This window comes from Rattus norvegicus, chromosome 17 (genome assembly GCF_036323735.1).
Source record: "Rattus norvegicus strain BN/NHsdMcwi chromosome 17, GRCr8, whole genome shotgun sequence".
NCBI lineage: Eukaryota > Metazoa > Chordata > Mammalia > Rodentia > Muridae > Rattus > Rattus norvegicus.
The window spans coordinates 30,170,076-30,188,917 of NC_086035.1; the positions used below are offsets into that span (position 1 = coordinate 30,170,076).

The following is an 18,842-nucleotide window of genomic DNA, read 5'->3' on the forward strand; positions in this document are numbered from 1 at the left end:
ACACACACACACACACACACACACACACATAGTGCACTTACAAACCCAAAGGCACACACTCATACACATAAATAAATCTTTAAAAAATAAATAGTAAACTCATTTTAAAATATTTACTACCTCAACCCAAGGAGGTGGGAGTTGGAGGCGGAGTGTTTAGAAGGTGAGGTGGTCATGAGGAAAGAATACTCATAGGATCAGTGTCTTCATAAACAGCCTCTCTCCTCATGGGGCAAGGAAGAAATGAAAGGGATTGTTCACGAATCAGAAAGCCCTCAAAAGACAGTGGTTCCGCTTTGATCTTAAAACCTCCCAGAACTCCAGAACGTAAGAAACAAGTTTCTGTTGTCTATGAACTACCCCAGAGAGTGGTATGTTGGTACGCAACCTGGCCTAGATGGGTAAGGAAAGGGAAGAGGAGAGGCCTTCAGTAATGACCCCACGTGGTGCTGGAGAGAAAGGCTTGCTAAGTTCCTCTGCCAGAGAACAGGGGTGTTGGGTCATGACCTGGTACCTGGTATTTTAGGACAAGAAAGAGGCTTTTCAGTCCCCCCCTTCCTTTCCTCACTCCCATACTCTTCTCAATGGTACTGACCCTCCCCACCCGCAAAGCTAAGCAATTTGCCTATAATTTCACCTAAAGTAGGCAAAAAATTGAATGGATCAAAAGGCAGGGGCAGAATAGGTCTGGAAGGAGCTGGGGGGTGGTGTTAATATGATCAAAATATATTATATGGAATTCTCAATGAATTGATAAAAATGGGGAGAAAGGGAGAGCTTCTAGAGAGAAGAAAATTATTTTCTGCTTCCCTCTGCCAAGTTCAGTTTACTAATAACATACACTTAAAATGTAATAAAGCCTTCAAGTCCCCCTCTCACGGCCTGAGCCCAGCATGCTCCTCACAGAGAGCAGGTATGAGTTCACTCACTTCCTTTAATTTCTGGTAGTTTTTCATGGAGCCTATGTGGTGGCCTAATACTCCTTGATTTATTTATCCATTTTCTGGATACCTGCAGCTCATCCTGCGAATTGCCTGTCCACACAGCTATTTTATTTAAACTACTTCAAATGTGTGTGTGTGTGTGTGTGTGTGTGTGTGTGTGTGTGTGTGTGTGTTCCTTATGCAATATGTGATGTAAACTGGATATATGAATTCATTCACGCCACTCTGGATTAAAAAGTAGAGAGTCATTTGCATCCAAGTGACCAGTTTTGCCCCAACAGTTTAAAGTCCTTGTATCATCTGATCCTCACCTCGAAACCCTTCTTGCCAATCTCAAAATCAAACCCCCATCTTAATTTGTAACTTGAGTACATCTGTACATGGCTGTACGGATTTTCATCTTTCCATAGGTGTGCTTTGCCGAGAGATGAATAGCAACTTATCTTGGCTTATGAAAGATGATGTGAAGAAGAGAAAATGACCTCTCCCTATGGGCAAAGTCCACAGGTCACTTAGAGAACAAAGGCTTATCGAGCCATAATGTGTCAAGGGTCTCATGGACTGAGGCACCTGTGACATCAGGAAGTTAGTACCCACAACTAGAAGGAGAGGGCTCACACCAGCGTGCAAATATAAGCAACCCCATCTGTTCTCTACCCACATACATTTTCTCTTGTCCTCTTCACTTCTGTAGGAATGAAGCACTTCCACCGTACGATTTGGGAGCAACTTGTGAAGGTTAGAGAGAAGTTCAAAGGTGTGACACAAGACTTCAGGCTGGGCATAATCTTTTGGCTTTTCTTCAGTAAAGAGTTGTTCGGAGTCTATGTTTACATTCATGACAGCCTGTTAAGTTACAGAGAAAGGCAGCCGATCACGTGAAACCTGGTGACTGGCACAGCAAGTCTTCTTCATCTCAGCTTGATGCCACCCCCAAGAGGAGACGGTGGAACCTGCTTTCTGGTCTCTGACTCCTTGGCATTCTGAGCATCACAATGGCCCAGGTATTGGCCTGGAACCCCGAGAACTTCTTCTGCACCTTCAAAGCACAGAAAAGCTGCCCATGGAAGGTATCCTGCCAAATAATTGAGAGATTTTCCACAGAAACTCCAGTTTCTTGTCTGGATGTGGATGAGCTCTGAGGAGAAAGGGCGAGTTTTCCTGAAAGGAGGGAGAGTGGTGTGCACATAGCCCTGTGCTGTGTTCCCTTCCTAGAGGTCTCCTCGTATCTGGTGTGTACATAATTAAGACTTCACAGACCTAGGAGGCCCCCAAAGAGAGTGGTTACATCAGTGCTGTCCCCTGTAGATCCAAGGAAGAGCTTTATGGTCCAAAACTAAGGAAATGTCCAGAGTAACACAGGTAAGAGGGCCATCTGCTACGTATTCTTTTTTTTTTCCAGATTTACAAAAGAAGCAAAGCAAACAAACAAATAAAATCTCCCTAGTGCTAGTTTTTCTTCAGTGTAGACCAAGGAGCAGAGGATAACTCCAATCCTAAATAACAGCCTCAGACTTCATAGTGAAACTGGAACAATTGAGAAATGACTGAGAACCACTCCCCAGTTAGAGGTGAAAATGCAAATAATAGTGTGTTTCAGGCGGGAGGCCGGCAGGGCAGGGGTATCCTGGCATCCTGGCATCTAGTTCCCCAAGAAGGCAGCGCTCAAAGGGGATATAGAGTGAGCGATTGAGTGACCAAAAGCTGCTTACTTTCAGCAATTTAACTCTTTAACTCTTTGTTATGCTGTGGCCAAAAGCAGCTGGCTTCTGGCAATTTAACTGATAAAAGAAGGGGATTAAGAATTAAGGGTTAGTTACTTGGACTCTTTGTCTGACTCAAGGGCCCCTTGCATGCCGGGTGAGAGGTTTAGAGTTCCTTAACTCTTCATGAGCCAGAGAGAAAAGAAGAGGTGAAAGAAAGTCAGCCGCGCGCGCATGCGCGCAAACACACACACACACACACACACACACACACACACACACACACAGAGATACACACCACCCATTTCATTAATTTCACAATGATGAAATGCACATGCATACATATATATACATATACCTACATACGTATGTATACACATATGTATAGACATTTTGCACATGCATATATACATATACACATACACATACATAGATACATTTAGTGGATGGAGCAGAGCTCCAACGGCCACACTTTATTTATTTCTCTTTGGCAATTTATACATTCTTAGACAAATGTTCTTTATAAAAGTACAGCATAGATAAAACATTACAAAAAAAGGGGAGTTACAGAGGAATGTAGATAGTAAGTTCAAAACAGTGTTTCATTATAAGTTCAAAGCAACAGTCTCACGTGGCCTTGTTTTACCATAGTGTACACCTGTGGCTTCACCCTTGGCCTTGACCTAGAATGAAGGCTTTTCCTTGATCACAAATCTGTCCTAAGCCTATTTTTCTTCTCACTGCAATTTATGAAAGCTCATTGTCTTTCTTATTATGCAGCCCTTACCTACTACTCTGTAAGGAGGGGATACATTCTATCCTTGATTCTAACTTTATTACCTCTTTCTGGCAAAAGAACTAAAACCATCTCGTTAAATTTTTCCTCCTAAAATTGTTTGAATCAGACCAGGAATTCTATAAAGTCATTAATTCATCTAGACAGCATGAATTCGTGAAAGAACATCCTTATGTTGATCTGTAGGACATTTGCCCAGTAGGGTGGGCTGATGCCCAGAAATCATTAGACTATTTCATAGTGGCAGGCCTATCAGCAGCAAAAAACGACTGTGGGACGAAGACTCTGGGGCTGTGCTTCTCCAGCATGTACCCATTGCACCCCTTGCAAAGACGGGCCGTCTCCAGGAAACTTGCTTGCCATAGGTGACTTCTATCAGAGTGGTTAGGTTGGTTTTAGCCCCACCAACTAGCTAGGGCGCCAGAGTTCCCTACAATTATGGAATTTTTGTTGGACTGGCTTGCCAGTCATACTGCAAAATGGTGAGAGATTAGGAGAATCACACGCATGTTCTCTTGGTACTTTCTGCTCATCTTAGCCAGAATTTTAACCATGCTGCAAAGCCCTCGCCAACATTTTAAAATAACATGGCTGTACCCTAGGGAACATTTGTGTCCAGAGAAGGAAATGAGCAACTCTCACTTTTTTATCCTCAACTTGCAAACCAAAAACTTGAAGGCTTTTAAAAAAACCATGCACCGCCAAAAAAAACAAACAAACAAACAAAAAAAAAACCCCTCATTTAAAATAGTTTATAGAGCTAATGAGAACCACTCAAGTATGTGCTTCTCAAAATCACATAAGTATTTTTGGCTAGAGGAAGGACAGAATATGTTGGCAATTGGAGCGCACATACTCTGGCTTCTTTCTTCTAAGCAAAGCTGAATGCATTACTCTAAGTCTTCCTTTTAATAAATAGAAAAGGAAGAAGCCATGTTTTAAATATGGTCTTTCTATGCTGCTGCATCAATTGACCTAACAATAACAAAATACAATGGGTCTGTATCTTGGGAAGCACCAGGCCCAAAGGAGCAAGGCTACTTACACAACAGAGTAAGGAAAGGCTTACTACTCACACACAGTAGGGAAGGACAGGACAAGGGCTGTTTCCAAAACAGTCTCCCTCTAGAGAAAGCAGACAAGCAAATAAACAAAAAACTGAGGCAACAAAACCCACAGGAATTTCATTAGGAAAGCCAATGCATGTCCATATAGGGAAGCACTTTAAGAAGGGGCATGTTCCTGAGCGTGCTCTGTTCAAAGTTATAATCTAGGAGGAGAAGGTGGCGTGCCCATTTGCTCAGTTCAAGGTTGGGGAGCATATGCTTGCAAGGTTAAGACAGTGAACAGACATGTGTCTGGGCTGTGCCTTGTTTCCTAAAGCTTGGGCAGAAAGTAAAGAGTATGTTGATGTTATATTCATATAGAAATTGATCCTAAAGGTTGCCTGCCTTTACCTTCTAACAATATGTGTGCATGTATGTGCGTGTGGTGGTGTGGGTGTGGGTGTGGGGGTTGTTATGTAACCCCGACTGGCCTGGAAAAGATGACCTCAAACCTGCAGAGATCTCCTTGCCCCTTCCTCGTGAGCGCCAGGATTCAAGGTGTACACAACTGTGCCTGCCCGACAGTACGCTCGGAATTGTTACTCTAATATCACTGGATGGAACGTTCATAGTTCACTGAAGCTGTGGACATGACTAAAATCAGAAGAAGATCACGATTATTGAAAGTTTTCCTTGACAAAAAAAAAAGTGGCTCTTAACAAGAAGCGAAAACAAGGGCTGAAAAGATGACTGCATAGCTAAGAGCGCCTTATTTCCTTCTAGCTTCCATAGGCTCCAGGCACACATATGCTGAGCGGAGTACAAACGTTCAGGAAAAACACTCATACATATAAAACAACAAAACTCTTACAATAGAATAAACCTCTTAAAACTGAAGACAATATAAAATGCTGACAAGGAGGGGCAGAGAGAAGGCAACGTTAAAACCCCCTTTTATCGATAGTGAAAAATGGAAATTAGCACAATAGTCATTGAGGAAAGGCTCATCTAAAAACTTGAACAGAACTAGTATAGAGCCAACTATACTCCTGGGTAATCCAAACATAATAAGATTCGAAGCCCTGTTACCAATAGCCAGCACATGAGGAATAAACCTAGCTAGCTGTCCAACAACAGATAAATGGATAAAGAAATGCCACAGGCTGGTGGCATACCTCTTTAATCCCAGCACTCAGGAAACAGAGGCAGAGTCAGGCAGCTCTCTGTAAATTCAAGGCCAGTCTGGTCTACACAGACAGACCCTGTGCCAAAAAGAAAAAGAACTGACCATACACACGTGAGAATACTGTTCCACCTACTTTTATCGTGAAATAAACCATCAGATGGATTTTTCTTTTTGGCATAGTTTAGTTTTGTTTTGTTCTGTTTCTATATGTAAGACTTACAGGAGTCAGTGTCCTTTGCTTTGCTTTGTTTTGTTTTGTTTTGTTTTGTTTTTGTTTTGTGTTTTTCCTAAGCACATGTGGCGGAAAGCACTTTGGCACTAGAGCTCAGTAAGGCAGGAAGACTGGCCACATACTGCTGTTAGCCTGCAGGATAGGGTGAGTTGCCATGTGGGCCAATGGCTGCCTAGGCCTTGCCTGAAGCCTCATTAACTAAATTGATCCCACAGCAGCACAGGGCAACACCTCGGTTGTTTATCCTCACTTACAGCTCTTAGGTAACAGGTAATTCTCCTCCTCCTCTCTGTCTCTGTCTCTGTCTCTCTGCCTCTCTGCCTCTCTGTCTCTGTCTCTCTCCTTTCTTTCTTCCTCCTCCCCCCCTCCCCCCACTTCCATCTTTCCTCCTCTTTTGTCCTTGTTTCAAAGAGAGCTCCCGTGTCTCCAGAGCACCTTCCGCTGCCCGCCAGCCACAGCTGTGCATTTGACAAGGCCATCTGGCTCCCAGAAGGCCGAGTGTTCAGCAATGTTCAAAGAGAGAAGATCATCTCCAAGTTTCTCAAAGGAAGCGTCCTGAAAAGAGTGTTCGGCTCCCAGCAGCTGAGGTGGGAGGGCCCCAACTCCCGGAGAGAGGATCCCCGCTCCACCAGTCCTAGTACCACAAGGTAAGTCCATACTGAAAACTAGACCCAGACTCAAGGTAAGCTTTTCCCAGATGGCCAGGAAAACAGCTCTGTACCGGCATCCAGACAACCAGAAGGCTTAGGAGGAACTGTATACTTCGGTCCAGTGGTAAGAGCAAGGTAAAATAGAAAACGTGGCTGAGAACCTGTTCAGAGTACCAGCTATAACACCTGCATAGGAGGTGGGGTTCACCATTGTGTTTGCTTCTCTTGTCTGGGGAAATGGTTTCAGATAAATCACTATCATCCACTACAGGAATAATTAGATTTGAAACACAATTTCTTGTATTTTTGGAATGAAATGGTAGCTATCCAAATAAGATAGTATTATTAAGGAGGCAAACATTAAAGGTTAATTTTGTTGTTGTGTTTGTTTTGTTTCCCTAGACAGGGTCTCACTCTGTAGCTCTGGCTGTTCTAGAATTCATTCTGTAGACCAGGCTGCCCTCGAAGTCACAGAGATCTGCTTACCTCTGCCTCCCATGTGCTGGAATTAAAGGCATGTGGTGGTACTCCTGGCAAGCACTGTTCTAAAATAAAGCTTTCTAGTAGAAAAAGAGAAAAGAAATCATTCAAAGTAAAAACATTTTACTCCTCTTCCTTTAAAAGGAATTATACAGGGCTGGAGAGATGGCCCAGTGGTTAAGAGCACTGAGAGCTCTTCCAGAGGTCCTGAGTTCAATTCCCAGCAACCACATGGAGGCTCACAGCCATCTGTAATGGGATCCGATGCCCTCTTCTGGTGTGTCTGAAGACAGCTACAGTGTACTCATATATATGAAATAAATAAGTATTTTTAAAAAAGGAATTATACAAACACAAAAAAACTAGAATGCTTATGATTAATGATCACAAAAACAAAGGCCTAAGTTAGGATGAAGGGAATCAACTGCTACTGAAAGGCACAGCAGATGTGGGTGGGGTGAATAAAATCAAATTATTAATTTAAAGCATATGCTAAATATCTCCATCCCCCGCTGATTTGAAATGTTTCCCACTGGTTGAATGTTTTATTTATTTATTTATTTATTTATTTATTTATTTATTTGTAGGCGTTTTGTCTACAAACATGTCTGCACACCACATGCATACCTGGAACAGGAGGCCAGAAGAGAGTATCAAGTCCTTTGCGAGCTGCCATGTGGGTGCTGAGAACCAGAACTGGACCCTCTAAGAAAGCAGCCGGTGCTCTGAACTGCTGAGCCCTCTCTCTAGCCCCTGATTGAGTATCTTATCTAAGCAGCATGTCAAATGCATACTGTTAATTAGAAAATATTGACCAACTTTGAGAAAATATTTATATAATCCTACTGACAGAGATTCTGAAGTCATGCATACCTGCATGGTGAGTAGCAAAATATGAAAGTTACTGAGAGACCAGCGGAAATCTTTTCTCTGAAGGATAAGTAAGAAATGGTGTGCTTGTCATTCTTACAAATAACCCACGGCAACAGAGGGTCGTGTAAGTTGAGGTGCTTTCCACAATAGCATCTTCCTGCCATCAGTGTCTTCATCATCTCTTCCCTAAGAGACTTAGAGTCACTCAAGTGACTGGCCCAAGGCTTGTTCTGTTTGCTTCTGATTCACACCTTCTCTGCTGAGGGCTGGAGAGATGGCTCAGCAGTTAAGTATGCATTGTTCTTGAAGACAACCTAAGTTGAGTCCCAGCAACCCGAATCGGGAAGTTCATAACAACCTGTAAATTTAACTCTAGGAGATCTGACACCCCTCTGAACTCCTCAGACATCAGTAAATTAATAACTAATCTTCCTACTGCAGTTTGAAGAAAAGATTGGTAATACTACCAGTCAGGGAACGTTCAGACTTATTCTAGTTCAATTTTGAAAAAGAAAGAAATGATCTCCCTCTGTGTGAGCTAAAAAGGTGCAGATTTAGAGTAAGGCCATCTTGAGACTACTCTTAAGAACTAGATGGTAGCATGACCTGATGTTCAATCTAACAAAAATATTATCAACAAATGATTTAATCCCAGCACTCAGCAGCTCAGGAGACAGAGAGCTTGAGTTCGAGGCCAGTCTGGTCTACACAGGGCTACAAAGAGAAACCCTGCCTCAAAAACAAAACAAATAAAAATTCCTCAAATGTCATTATTGGCATTTCTGATAGTCATTTACTTATGTATAGAATTGCTCTTAAAAATTTCCCTATACAAAACTTCTGGGAAATTCAATTATTGTGTGTTTGTGTGTGTGTGTGTGTGTGTGTGTGTGTGTGTGTGTTTGTGTGTGTTTGTGTGTGCGTAAATTTTTCTTTTCACTTAATTTGTGAAGGTGTCAAGAGATACTCCTTTGGGTTACAAAACTGACTTCTTACAGTATAAATGTATCCTAGACATAAAAACAACAACAACAACAACAAAAAAAACCCAAAAACCTAGGGCTAGGAATGTAATATCAGCAGGGGTATTATTCTGTTTAAGTATTTAATGTTTTGTTATAAGCATTGGTGGGATGCCTAACATCTATTTGGTTTAGGATGTGTCAGGCAAACCTCGTGGCTTTATTTGAACAGATTTTGGAATAGAAGTCTGTGTCCAGGACATGGCTACCACACAGGCTTACTAGCCACTACATGAGTCCTCAAGCCCACCCCAAGAGGATCTGTGGAGCCTCACCAGAGCAGAGAAGGCCCACGGGTCACTAGGTAGCCGAGACCCTTGGAGAGAAAAGCAATGGAGAAAGGCCTGGGGAGGCCCTAAAGGGCCTAAAAGGTCCCAGAAATTTTAAGAAGACCTGAGAAGGTGGTCTCCAAGAGTTCAAAAGTTTCTCAGGGGTCTAAGAAGGACTAGTTAGCCCCGGAGATCCAGAGACCCTGAAAAGTTCCGCCTGGGTGGAATATGGAGTGGCAGCAGCAGCCACGCTCTGCCCTAGTTGCCAGGCGACGCATCCTCCTGCAGCCGGACTTGGTCCCGGGTGCGACCCCGCCCGGGGCGCACGCGGCCCGCAGCCGCAGTTCTCCCTCCTTGTCCTCCCATCGCAGGAAGGCTGGGGCCCAGCCAGAGCCCGCCGAGCTGTTCGCCCAGCAAGAGGAGGAGCCCGAACCCTGGGCTGGAGACCAGGAAGACTATGATGATGATGATGATGATGACGACAACGACGACGGCCAGGACACGTGGGCCTTCCAGGAGGACGAGTAAGAGCCCCGGCCACCCTCGAGACTCCCTGACGTCCTGGACCAGGAAGCCAGCCACAGCTGGGAGGGAAGGGTGACATGCCATATGCAGACCCTTGATTTGCGGTCAACCGGCTCCTTGATTCCAGCCCTTCCTCCCACTGACCTGCCTTCCTGTGGGGCGCACGCTTGAGTGATTTCCGCTTAGCAGCTTCTGTATGCTTTAGCCCCAGAATCCCACGTGTATACTGCAATTGATCACTGCCGGTTGTCACAATCTACCTGAACTATAAATATTTCCTGGAGACAATACTTTGTAAACCCATTGACAGATCTACCGGCCACCACAGTGGTTTGTAACTTTTCTAATTATCCAGTTAGATCTTGCAATTTATTTTTGTCTCTGCCTGGTATTGGTGTGGCTTGCCGCTATTTCTAACGCTGCGTGGCTCGCCACACTGCTTTCTAAGCTCTTTTAATGCTGTGCTAGGATTAGAACCCAAGGTCTTTGACATTGAGCTATACTTCTAGCCCTTCCGAGCGTTTTTTCTCAACAAACTCAAGCTTCTTTGTTTATAAATGTCAATCTTCCCCTAAGTGTACCTGTTCCATCGCCTGTATAGGACTTTAAGGGAACAGAAGAACAACTCCAATAAAATGGGAAGAAAAAGCAACGAGAGCTGTAGCGCCAACCCGCATTCGTCAAGCATTTCCCAGGAGGTATGCAGTGCTTTGGAATTCCAGACTTTGCAGGCAGGGACGGAGCCGAGAATCAGTCTTACGGTGGCCATACCCCCTGCTTTCGCTTTGTGAGCAATTTCTGCTGAGCTTTCCCATTTGCCACCGTAGTCTAATATATAAACAGCTCAATTGTTTCAATGTCTCCTTCCCATCTCAACATAAGGATATGTATGTTCCCCCACACGTAACATTTCAGACAGTATCCCGACAATACACAGCCCAAGGAAGCTTGAGCATCCACTGGGTCTCTTTGCAAAATGCCAATCTCACCGTCATCTTTTTGAAAAAAGGGGATTGTGTTCTTTATTTTTATAAGGATGTGTAGTTTGTCTGCATGTATGTCCGTGCACGTGCATGCAGTGCCCACAGAAAGCCAGAAGAGTGGGTCAGATCACCAGAACTGGGGTAGCAGATAGTTGTGAGCTAGGAATTAAAACCCACATTCTCAGGAAGAGGAATCGGTATTGTTCACCCTGGACCACCTCTCCAATCCTTCACCCCCATCTTGCCGAATTAGAATTTTGTTTGTTTGTTTGTTTGGTTGGTAGGTTTGGTTTGGTTTTTTTCAGTGCTTAAGGCTAAACTCAAACCTTAAGCATGATACTCATGTGCTGCTTTACCCTTCAAACAGGTAAAAGTGTATACTGGAGCTTTTAAACATCAATACTAACTTTATCCTTAAAAAACGAATGTTGTTTTAGAATCTCTCTCAATGGAACCTGGATGCAGAAGACCTCTTTGATGAAAACGAAAGCTTCTTATCCGAAAAGGATGGTGTGGCAGGTGGTAAGAAGCCTGGGATGTGTGTATGATACCACAAGAATTGCACGGATTAAAGGATTTAATCTCTTAACCTATTTTATATAACTATTAATTGACATTTTTTCATATACATTCTTTCAGGCAAAACTAACAAGGTAAGGATGTTTGGCTTAAAGTAATTCATAAAACTTACTACTTGACAATGTTTTGCATGATCTTTCTTTAAAATACTTCTCTTTCTCAAGGCTTAAACTTGAAAGTTTATTTCCGATGAGTTCTTTATACAAGTCAAAAACCTTTGTCATTTTACAGAGTTATAAGCTGGTCATTAAATTACTATTGTGGATGGGCCTGGTAGTCCAGGCCAGTATCTCAGGTATTTGGGAGGCTTGGGCAGAAGGATGTCTGTGGAACAGAGTGAGTTCAGTATCTGCCTGGGTGACTTAGTGAAATCCTATCTCAAAATAAGAAACAAAAATGTGACTGGAGATAGATTAGTGGGAGAGCATTGCTTAGTGTATGCAAGGCCCTACTTTCAATCCCCAGTATCTCAAAAGGAAGAAAAATTTTTACATTAACTTTTTTTTGGTACAATGTTGTAAACAGAACTTGTTTCCTATAAACAGGAATAAATGAAGTGTTGTAGTCCCTGTCAAAAGGAAAGTAGTGTGTGCCCTTAAAAATGTCCTGAAGCATTTGAAATAGTCAATATTCTCTTTTGAGGTGAATCTAACAACATGAGAACTATTTAACTATGAATGTAATATTAGTGGTATTCAAGTCTCATTAATTAACAGTGTCGAAAACAACAGAGTTGGCCATACATTGGAGTTTACTTAGAACACAAATAGCAAACAGGGCTGGGTTGTATTCAAGTCTCCTGCTGCCTTGTAGAACCATCTGGAAAGTCCAGCAGAACAGCTGGTTTTGCAGCTGACCGTATCAGAGCATGCTCACAGTAGATCACAGGTATGATTTCTTCCTCACACTTTTTAGTTACTGCTGTTAAAATTCTCGCAGCTTTTAAATACTGCGTATGCTTTTTGTCTTAACAGAACAATAATCAAGGGGTATTTCAGCTATGGAGTTCTCCTGTTAATAAAGGAAGTATCATAGATAAAAGGTAAGAAAACTATATATAAAAATATATTTATATATTGAGATAGGGTCTTACCGTGTAGGCCTGGAACTTGGACATCTATTCCCAAGTGCTGGGATTAAGGGTGGGTACCACCAAACCGAACAGGAAATAGATTTTTAACATTCCACTTAAATATGCCTGTTAAATACTAGAGATATAAGGATCAAATACAACCATAAAATAGATATCCTGTGCAAATATAGGAAATTACAGAAATTCTGTCTAAAATAGTCAGTGACTGACAATAGCACCCGACAGCCAGTGTGTATGTACTGAGAGCCCTGTGAGACTTAGCTGAGTTGTACTGGGCTTCTTATATTGGAGAGAAAGGAACAAAAGTACAGTTTCCTATGCTAGAACTATTTAATTCCATACATCTAAACTCATTTAACTCTCCTATCAGTCTAGCACAGTAGATGCTGCCAGCATTCCTCTTTTACAGAGGAGGACACTGCGGGTCCTGTGAGAGTTAAGAAGTTTGTCAGTCACACATTAGTAGTGGTAGAACAGTAATGAACGGAGCTGAATGCAAGCTGAGTCACCTGAGCAGAGCCTCTCAGACCTTGCAGGGGGTTGAATTCTGACTCGCTGGCTTATTATAGTATGTGTTAGCGGCCAGACTGACTGCTTCCCAACAATTCAGAACAGCGATGTGTGGTGGAGACCTTTCACTGGGCACGGCTTTATTTCACTTTACACACAGAGTGTTCCTAGTTAATGGCCATCTTGAGTTCTACTCCTCTTTAATACAAGTGCAACAATACGGTGGCTCATTGGGGAGTGAGCATCGTCCTTTCGTTAGAATGCTTCCTGCATGAACCCCAGAGTAGAACTTGTCTTGTTAAAGCTCGGGACAACCAAGATGGCAGAGAATTGTAGAGAGTAAATCCAAATGGAACGGCAGTGCTGAAGGAGATAGGGGAATCTACTTTTATCAGAAAGAACTCTGCTGGGAGCCAAGGTGTCAGGTTAGAGGTCAAATGAAGGGCACTGCATTCTATGGAAGGAGCAAACACCAAGGATGGCGGTGTGGTGCTGTGATTAGGGCACGCATGGAGTCCTACTCTCAAGTGTTCTGAGGAGTAACCAGAAAAATGTGTTTAGCAGCTGTGCTTTAGAAACTGAGTAAGCTTCTGTTGTAGAGATAGGAGTGTGGTATCAATGAAGTATTTTACTAGTTTTCTCCTCAGTATATTATCAGCAAGTAAAGAGAGTACCGAAGTAACAATCACTTACCCTTTAGTGATTCAGATAAATAAATGTTTCGAGTTCTGTCTTAAGAAACTCTAACTTCTCAGAGGAGCTCTGAGATGCCCTGTGCTGTGCCATCTCCATGTGGCCCTCTCATTGGTGCCGAAGGCTTCCTGCCCTTCTGACTCTCCTCTCTCCTCACTGCACTACACGGGCTCCTGTCTATTGACCCTCATGGATTTCAAATGGTTTTTCCTGTGGTGTTTCAAAGGCAAGGTGGCACTTCCAGTATTTAGCTAAGTGAACATTTTAGTCACTTTTGCTAGAAATGGAATATTTTTTAAAGACTTAAATTATTACTTTTATTAAATGTTGGACTAAGAAGCCTTTGAGACTACATGTCAAGTAGGTGCATGGAATCTTTCAATGTTAGTATTTCTTGTTAGTCTTCCTCCCTCCCTCCTCCTTTCCTCCCTCCTCCTCTCCTCTCTCCTCCTCTCTTCCCTCCCTCCTCCTCTCTTCCCTCCCTCCTTCCTTTCTTCCCTCCCACCTCCATTCCCGTCCCTCCTTCCTTCTCTCTCTGTGCCCTCCTCTCTCTGTCTCTCTCTCCCTCTCCCTCCCCCGCCTGTGTGTGTGTGTGTGTGTGTGTGTGTGTGTCTACTATCTAGTCTAGACTTAAATTCTTAGACTCAAGCCTTAGTTCCCTGAGCTCCAAAGGTGGCTGTCACTGCTACCTGCTCTCTCGCTGTCTTTAAAACAAATAAACAATGAAAAAATAAAATAAAACTAGAAACCCAGTGTTCTATGATGTGGTTCCCTAACCCCGTTTTTTATATTACTTTTCCAGTGTTACTTTAATTTAATGTCTAGAGCTATTATTACTCTTAAGAGGACCTCAAGAGAAAAAATTAACAGGGACTACACCAGGAACTAATTTTGTTTGACAGACACTGTTCGTTGTTTGATAAAAAACATAAAAAAAAAAAAAAAAAAAAAACCACAGTGTTTACCATAGAAGTCTTTGTAATAGGTAACCTATATATAGTCTTTAAAAGTTTCATCTACTTGAAGGCCAATAAGTATTTCACTCCAATTTCAGTGCTACCCAAAGCTTCAAGTAGCCATCGATCCTATCCATAGATACTTACCCATTTTAAGTGCATACTTACAAGGGCAGTTAGCCATTGTAAGGTATTAGCATGGGCTTAATTGTGCTTGCACAAAGAGTTGCCCATCAGTTTTTTTTATATACATTTTAAGATATTTGTGTAGTTGCATCTAATTCAAGCATACTTGGAAATCAACATTTCTTTTAGAGGTAGCTACTACATACATAAATGTTCCTGGGAACTAAACATCAGCCTTCCTTTGACAAAAAGTTATTAAACTATTTTTAGAGGCTTCTTTTTAAAAAAATCTGTGAGTATTTTTGCCTGCATGTATGTATATATGTGTGCCATTTGAGTACCTGGGTGAAGATTAGACAAGGACACTGGGTCTACAGAAACTAGAACAATGGATGCTTGTGAGCCACCATGTGGGTGCTGGAATGTGAGAACCCAGGTCTTTTACAAGAGCAGGTGCTCTTAACCAGAGTCAGTTTGCTAGCCCCAGAATAGCATTTTAATTCTTGTCAACAAGCCACAAGCTATTAGTTAATTAAATCTTGTTTTTTTTTAAAGAGAATTCAAAAACTCTTCCGTGGAAACTGGCTTCAGTGCAGCCAACAGTCCCAAGCTCTTCACTCTAAACCACTTATTAGCAAGTATTCTGGGTTTGACAGATAGCAAGCAAGTCATTACTTATCCCGGTCGGTCAATGCCAACAGGTCTGTGCTGGCCTTATGCCGATGGAGACTTTCTTAAGGATAGAAATGAGTTTCATATTAAGTTGTTTTCAACTATGGAAAACAACAATGGTGACTCTTTATCTGCTTCAAATTGGAATTTCAAATACAGAAACAGCAGTGTGGAAGAAAATGTCACAGACGAGAGTGACTTATCCGAAAGCGAGAAAATGAATGACTCTCTGCTCAGCTACTTTAAAAAGATGGACCTGAACTTAAAGCCAGAGACGATAGAACACGTGGAGAGAGCTTTCACAGAGGAAGCAAACCAAGTGTCTGTATATGCCGACTTTCTCCCTGCCCCTTTCAACACTATGGACCTGCACAGATTTGCCTTCTCTAAATGTGAAAGCTGGAAGACAACAGTGGACCCTCCAGAAAGCTCCATCGAGCGTTTGATAATGCGTTTATTGGAACTGGAAAGATTACAACATATGACCATACAAAGGGAGAGGCCAAAGTTACAAAGCACTTTCTGTAGCTCCATGTTTTCAATGGCAGAACGACCCTCTTCCTCTAAAGCCATTACACTGAAAGCCAGGCCGCCAAAGATTCCTGAAACACCAACTCTCCAGACCTCCAGCGTAGATAAAAATCGAGACAAGAGAAAAAACAACTCTGGTTCTGGCAAGCCAGAGCAAAATGTTCCCAAATGGAGCTTGAGCACTGCTGGCAAAAGTAAGTCGAACTCTAGATCGTTGCTGAAATGTTCATCCACTTCAAAACAGTGTGCTATGGCTCATGATGACGTAAAGAATCCCAAAAACTCAATTTTAAACCCTTGCCAGGACCCCCCACCCAAGCCTACTACTACTACCCAAGCAATTCAACCAATGATTAAAGTGGTTTCAACAAGATGCCTTCCACCGAGGTCCCCGATGCCAGTTTCCCCTATACCCCTGTCCTTCCCTGAAAATCCAAGGGAAGAAGTTAAAGTGCCAAGGACCAAAAAGAAATGTCACCGAAAAAGCATACTACAGAATAGACCTTTCCATGTTCAGAAGCGAAACTGCTTATCACCCTCACTTATAGCCAGGGGCAAGTGCTCACCCACGGACCAAAAATAGCTTTCATATATCTCAATGTGAGTGAATCTATCTCATGAAACCCAGCTAAAATATGGTTCATCATTGAGACACAGGTATTAGAAACAAAAATTCCTTGATATGACATGGGTAGAACTCATGAATGTCACTGCTGACTCTATATATAAAATCAAGGGCTTCCTCACTGACATTGACAATCTTTTGTATGTTATACTTCGAAAAAATGTCTCATTTAGTTAAAACAAACTATTCAAAAGACTGTTCTTATTGTTGTGATTGTTTTCCAATGATTCCATCACTAATAAATAGTATAATTGACATATTCTATAGTTCTTCTCTTATTCTAATATGCAAGCAGGTAAGAGTTGCAGTTCCTTTAGTGATTTTTTTCTTTTTTTAAAAAGATTTATTTATTTATTATCTATAAGTACACTGTAGCTGTCTTCAGACACCAGAAGAGGGCATCAGATCTCATTACAGATGGTTGTGAGTCACCATGTGGTTGCTGGGATTTGAACTCAGGTCCTCTGGAAGAGCGGTCAGTGCTCTTAACCTCTGAGCCATCTCTCCAGCCCCGTGATTTTTTTTCTTAAATCCTTCCTGTGATACAGCTCTGAAGGGAAAAGTATCTTGGCAGTCGGGAGCCAAGGAGTGCCACAAAGTCATACCACACAACAAACCTCACACAAGAGACTTATTGGAGAAAAAAAATCAAGAGGGTGGCTGTCTCTGCTGGGGAAAGAAGCAGCAAAGAACTGAGTGGGAGGCAGGCTTTATATAGGGAGTTTTGGGGAGGGGATCTTTCCAGGGTGGGCCTGATCTTAGAGCAACCTCAGGAAGGGCTGGATCCAGCCTTTAAGATCTGAGTACTCTGAGGGGTGGAGCCTGGTGGCCAGAGGTCCTTAGGGGTGGGGGGACCTGGCCATGCACACACCTGGAGAAGCTTACACTTTCCACCTCAGCTCCCTTTCCTTCAACTCCACAAACGCATCATTCTAGCCTTTGAGCATTTGCTTGGCTTTGCAGAGCGGTTGTTTGCGGCTGAGATGCCCTGATAACTTGTGTTTGGCCCCTGAAACCCACATTTGGAAGAGTTAACTTGGAAGTCCCCTGATTCTACACGTGCGTTCCAACATGAACACACAGATAATGGTAGAAGTTACTTTAGTCAACGTGCCAGATCCTCACAGGCATGGTAGTCCAGTGTTTTGACATCTGGACTTGCTTGCTGCAAGCTTTCCATTTCCCCTCCAGCATAGACATGAAAGTAGGAACATAGTTCCCAGAGTAGCCAAATACGACAATGCTAGAATTCTCTCCTGGGAGTCTCTGGGTGTTTGTATTAGCTCTGGTTAATAGAAACTAAACAACTAAAACTTAACTCATGAGCTGGCGAGAGACAGCTCCTGAGACTGAAGGCATTTATTTTGTCTAAGAATCAGGAAAACAAGTAGTGTCCTGGCTTCTGCTGCAAACTTCCTGAAGAATTTTTGGGAGTGGGCTCCCACTTAAGAAATGTAAACACTGGACTTGGCATCAGGGTCAGGATGTCTGTGGGAAGGGGTATCATGTGCTTCGGTCTTAAGTTAGATGCTTGCGGAATTAATTCGTTTTTCTTAAATATTAAAAAGCAACATGTTGATTACTTCAGATAATTACCAAAGATACCAAATGAAGTAAAAGGTGACCTTGCTCCCTACCACTAGTGTGTGTGTGTGTAAGAGATAGAGATAGAGAGATAGAGAGAGGGGCGAGGAGGGAGAAAGAGAAAGATTCAAGCTTATGCTGAACAAAGTTAACTGTCACTTGTGTCCTCTTTGCATTAGTCAGGGAGTAAAGTTCAAATGGTTATCTTAAAACACAGCCCACAGGTCACAGAAAGCATGTCTAGTGCTTAGGTTAATAACAAATTTTCTGAAACTGCGCAAACACAAAAGGGAACGATAAATGGAATTTACCCGTTTATCCACAGTCATCTCCATTATTCGGATGCTTAGTGACAGTCCTCCAAAGAATGCAGAAATGGACATGTACTTCCACATTTCCTATGGTTCCCATCCATCACCCTGACTTGTATTTTTATGTCTGGAACCTTTAACGACTAGTGCTTGTATCATTTTTACCTTTAGTTACATGGCCTGCATCCCCTCACTTTTAGGTTCATAATGTAGCCTGTATGAGGTCTTTAGGAATCAGCAAGCCTGTTTTATTCACTACCTCATCTGGTGTTATTACACTGACAAATGGACTCTCCTCCAACCTTGGGGTAATTGTGCATGACAGCAGCAAACTCATTTTGAGAATTTAAGCCCAAATCCTATGGAGTTACTGCTCTACCAACAGTTCTTTCTTCTGCTTCTCTTGGGGGACTGCAGTAAAGGACATGGTCTACACCCTGGGAATTAGATGAC

At 42.5% G+C, this 18,842-nt stretch overlaps 2 protein-coding genes across 2 annotated transcripts in view; one reads left to right on the forward strand and one right to left on the reverse strand.

Annotated features, from left to right (window-relative positions):
* Positions 1–1,881, reverse strand: part of Tex56p (testis expressed 56) — a 36,716-nt gene extending 34,835 nt beyond the window's left edge. The window contains exon 1 of the mRNA NM_001013885.2: positions 1,610–1,881. Coding sequence (NP_001013907.1) covers positions 1,610–1,784 — 175 coding nt within the window. The 5' untranslated portion in view covers positions 1,785–1,881. The remainder of the gene's footprint in view (positions 1–1,609) is intronic.
* Positions 1,882–10,327: 8,446 nt separating this feature from the next.
* Fam217a (family with sequence similarity 217, member A) lies at positions 10,328–16,758 on the forward strand. Its single transcript, NM_001271083.1, has 6 exons — positions 10,328–10,424; positions 11,147–11,231; positions 11,349–11,362; positions 12,102–12,176; positions 12,263–12,330; positions 15,222–16,758. Exons 1-6 carry the CDS (start codon positions 10,362–10,364, stop codon positions 16,450–16,452), a joined length of 1,536 nt encoding a protein of 511 aa, NP_001258012.1. The 5' UTR covers positions 10,328–10,361; the 3' UTR covers positions 16,453–16,758.
* Positions 16,759–18,842: the final 2,084 nt, after the last annotated feature.

Bases quoted from the DNA above. Each gene is read 5' to 3' on its own strand.
- Fam217a (NM_001271083.1), top strand. From the start codon at position 10,362: ATGGGAAGAAAAAGCAACGAGAGCTGTAGCGCCAACCCGCATTCGTCA. The intron at 10,425-11,146 runs GTATGCAGTGCT...ATGTTGTTTTAG, and splicing joins CGTCAAGCATTTCCCAGGAG to AATCTCTCTCAATGGAACCT. The intron at 12,331-15,221 runs GTAAGAAAACTA...TTTTTTTTAAAG, and splicing joins GGAAGTATCATAGATAAAAG to AGAATTCAAAAACTCTTCCG.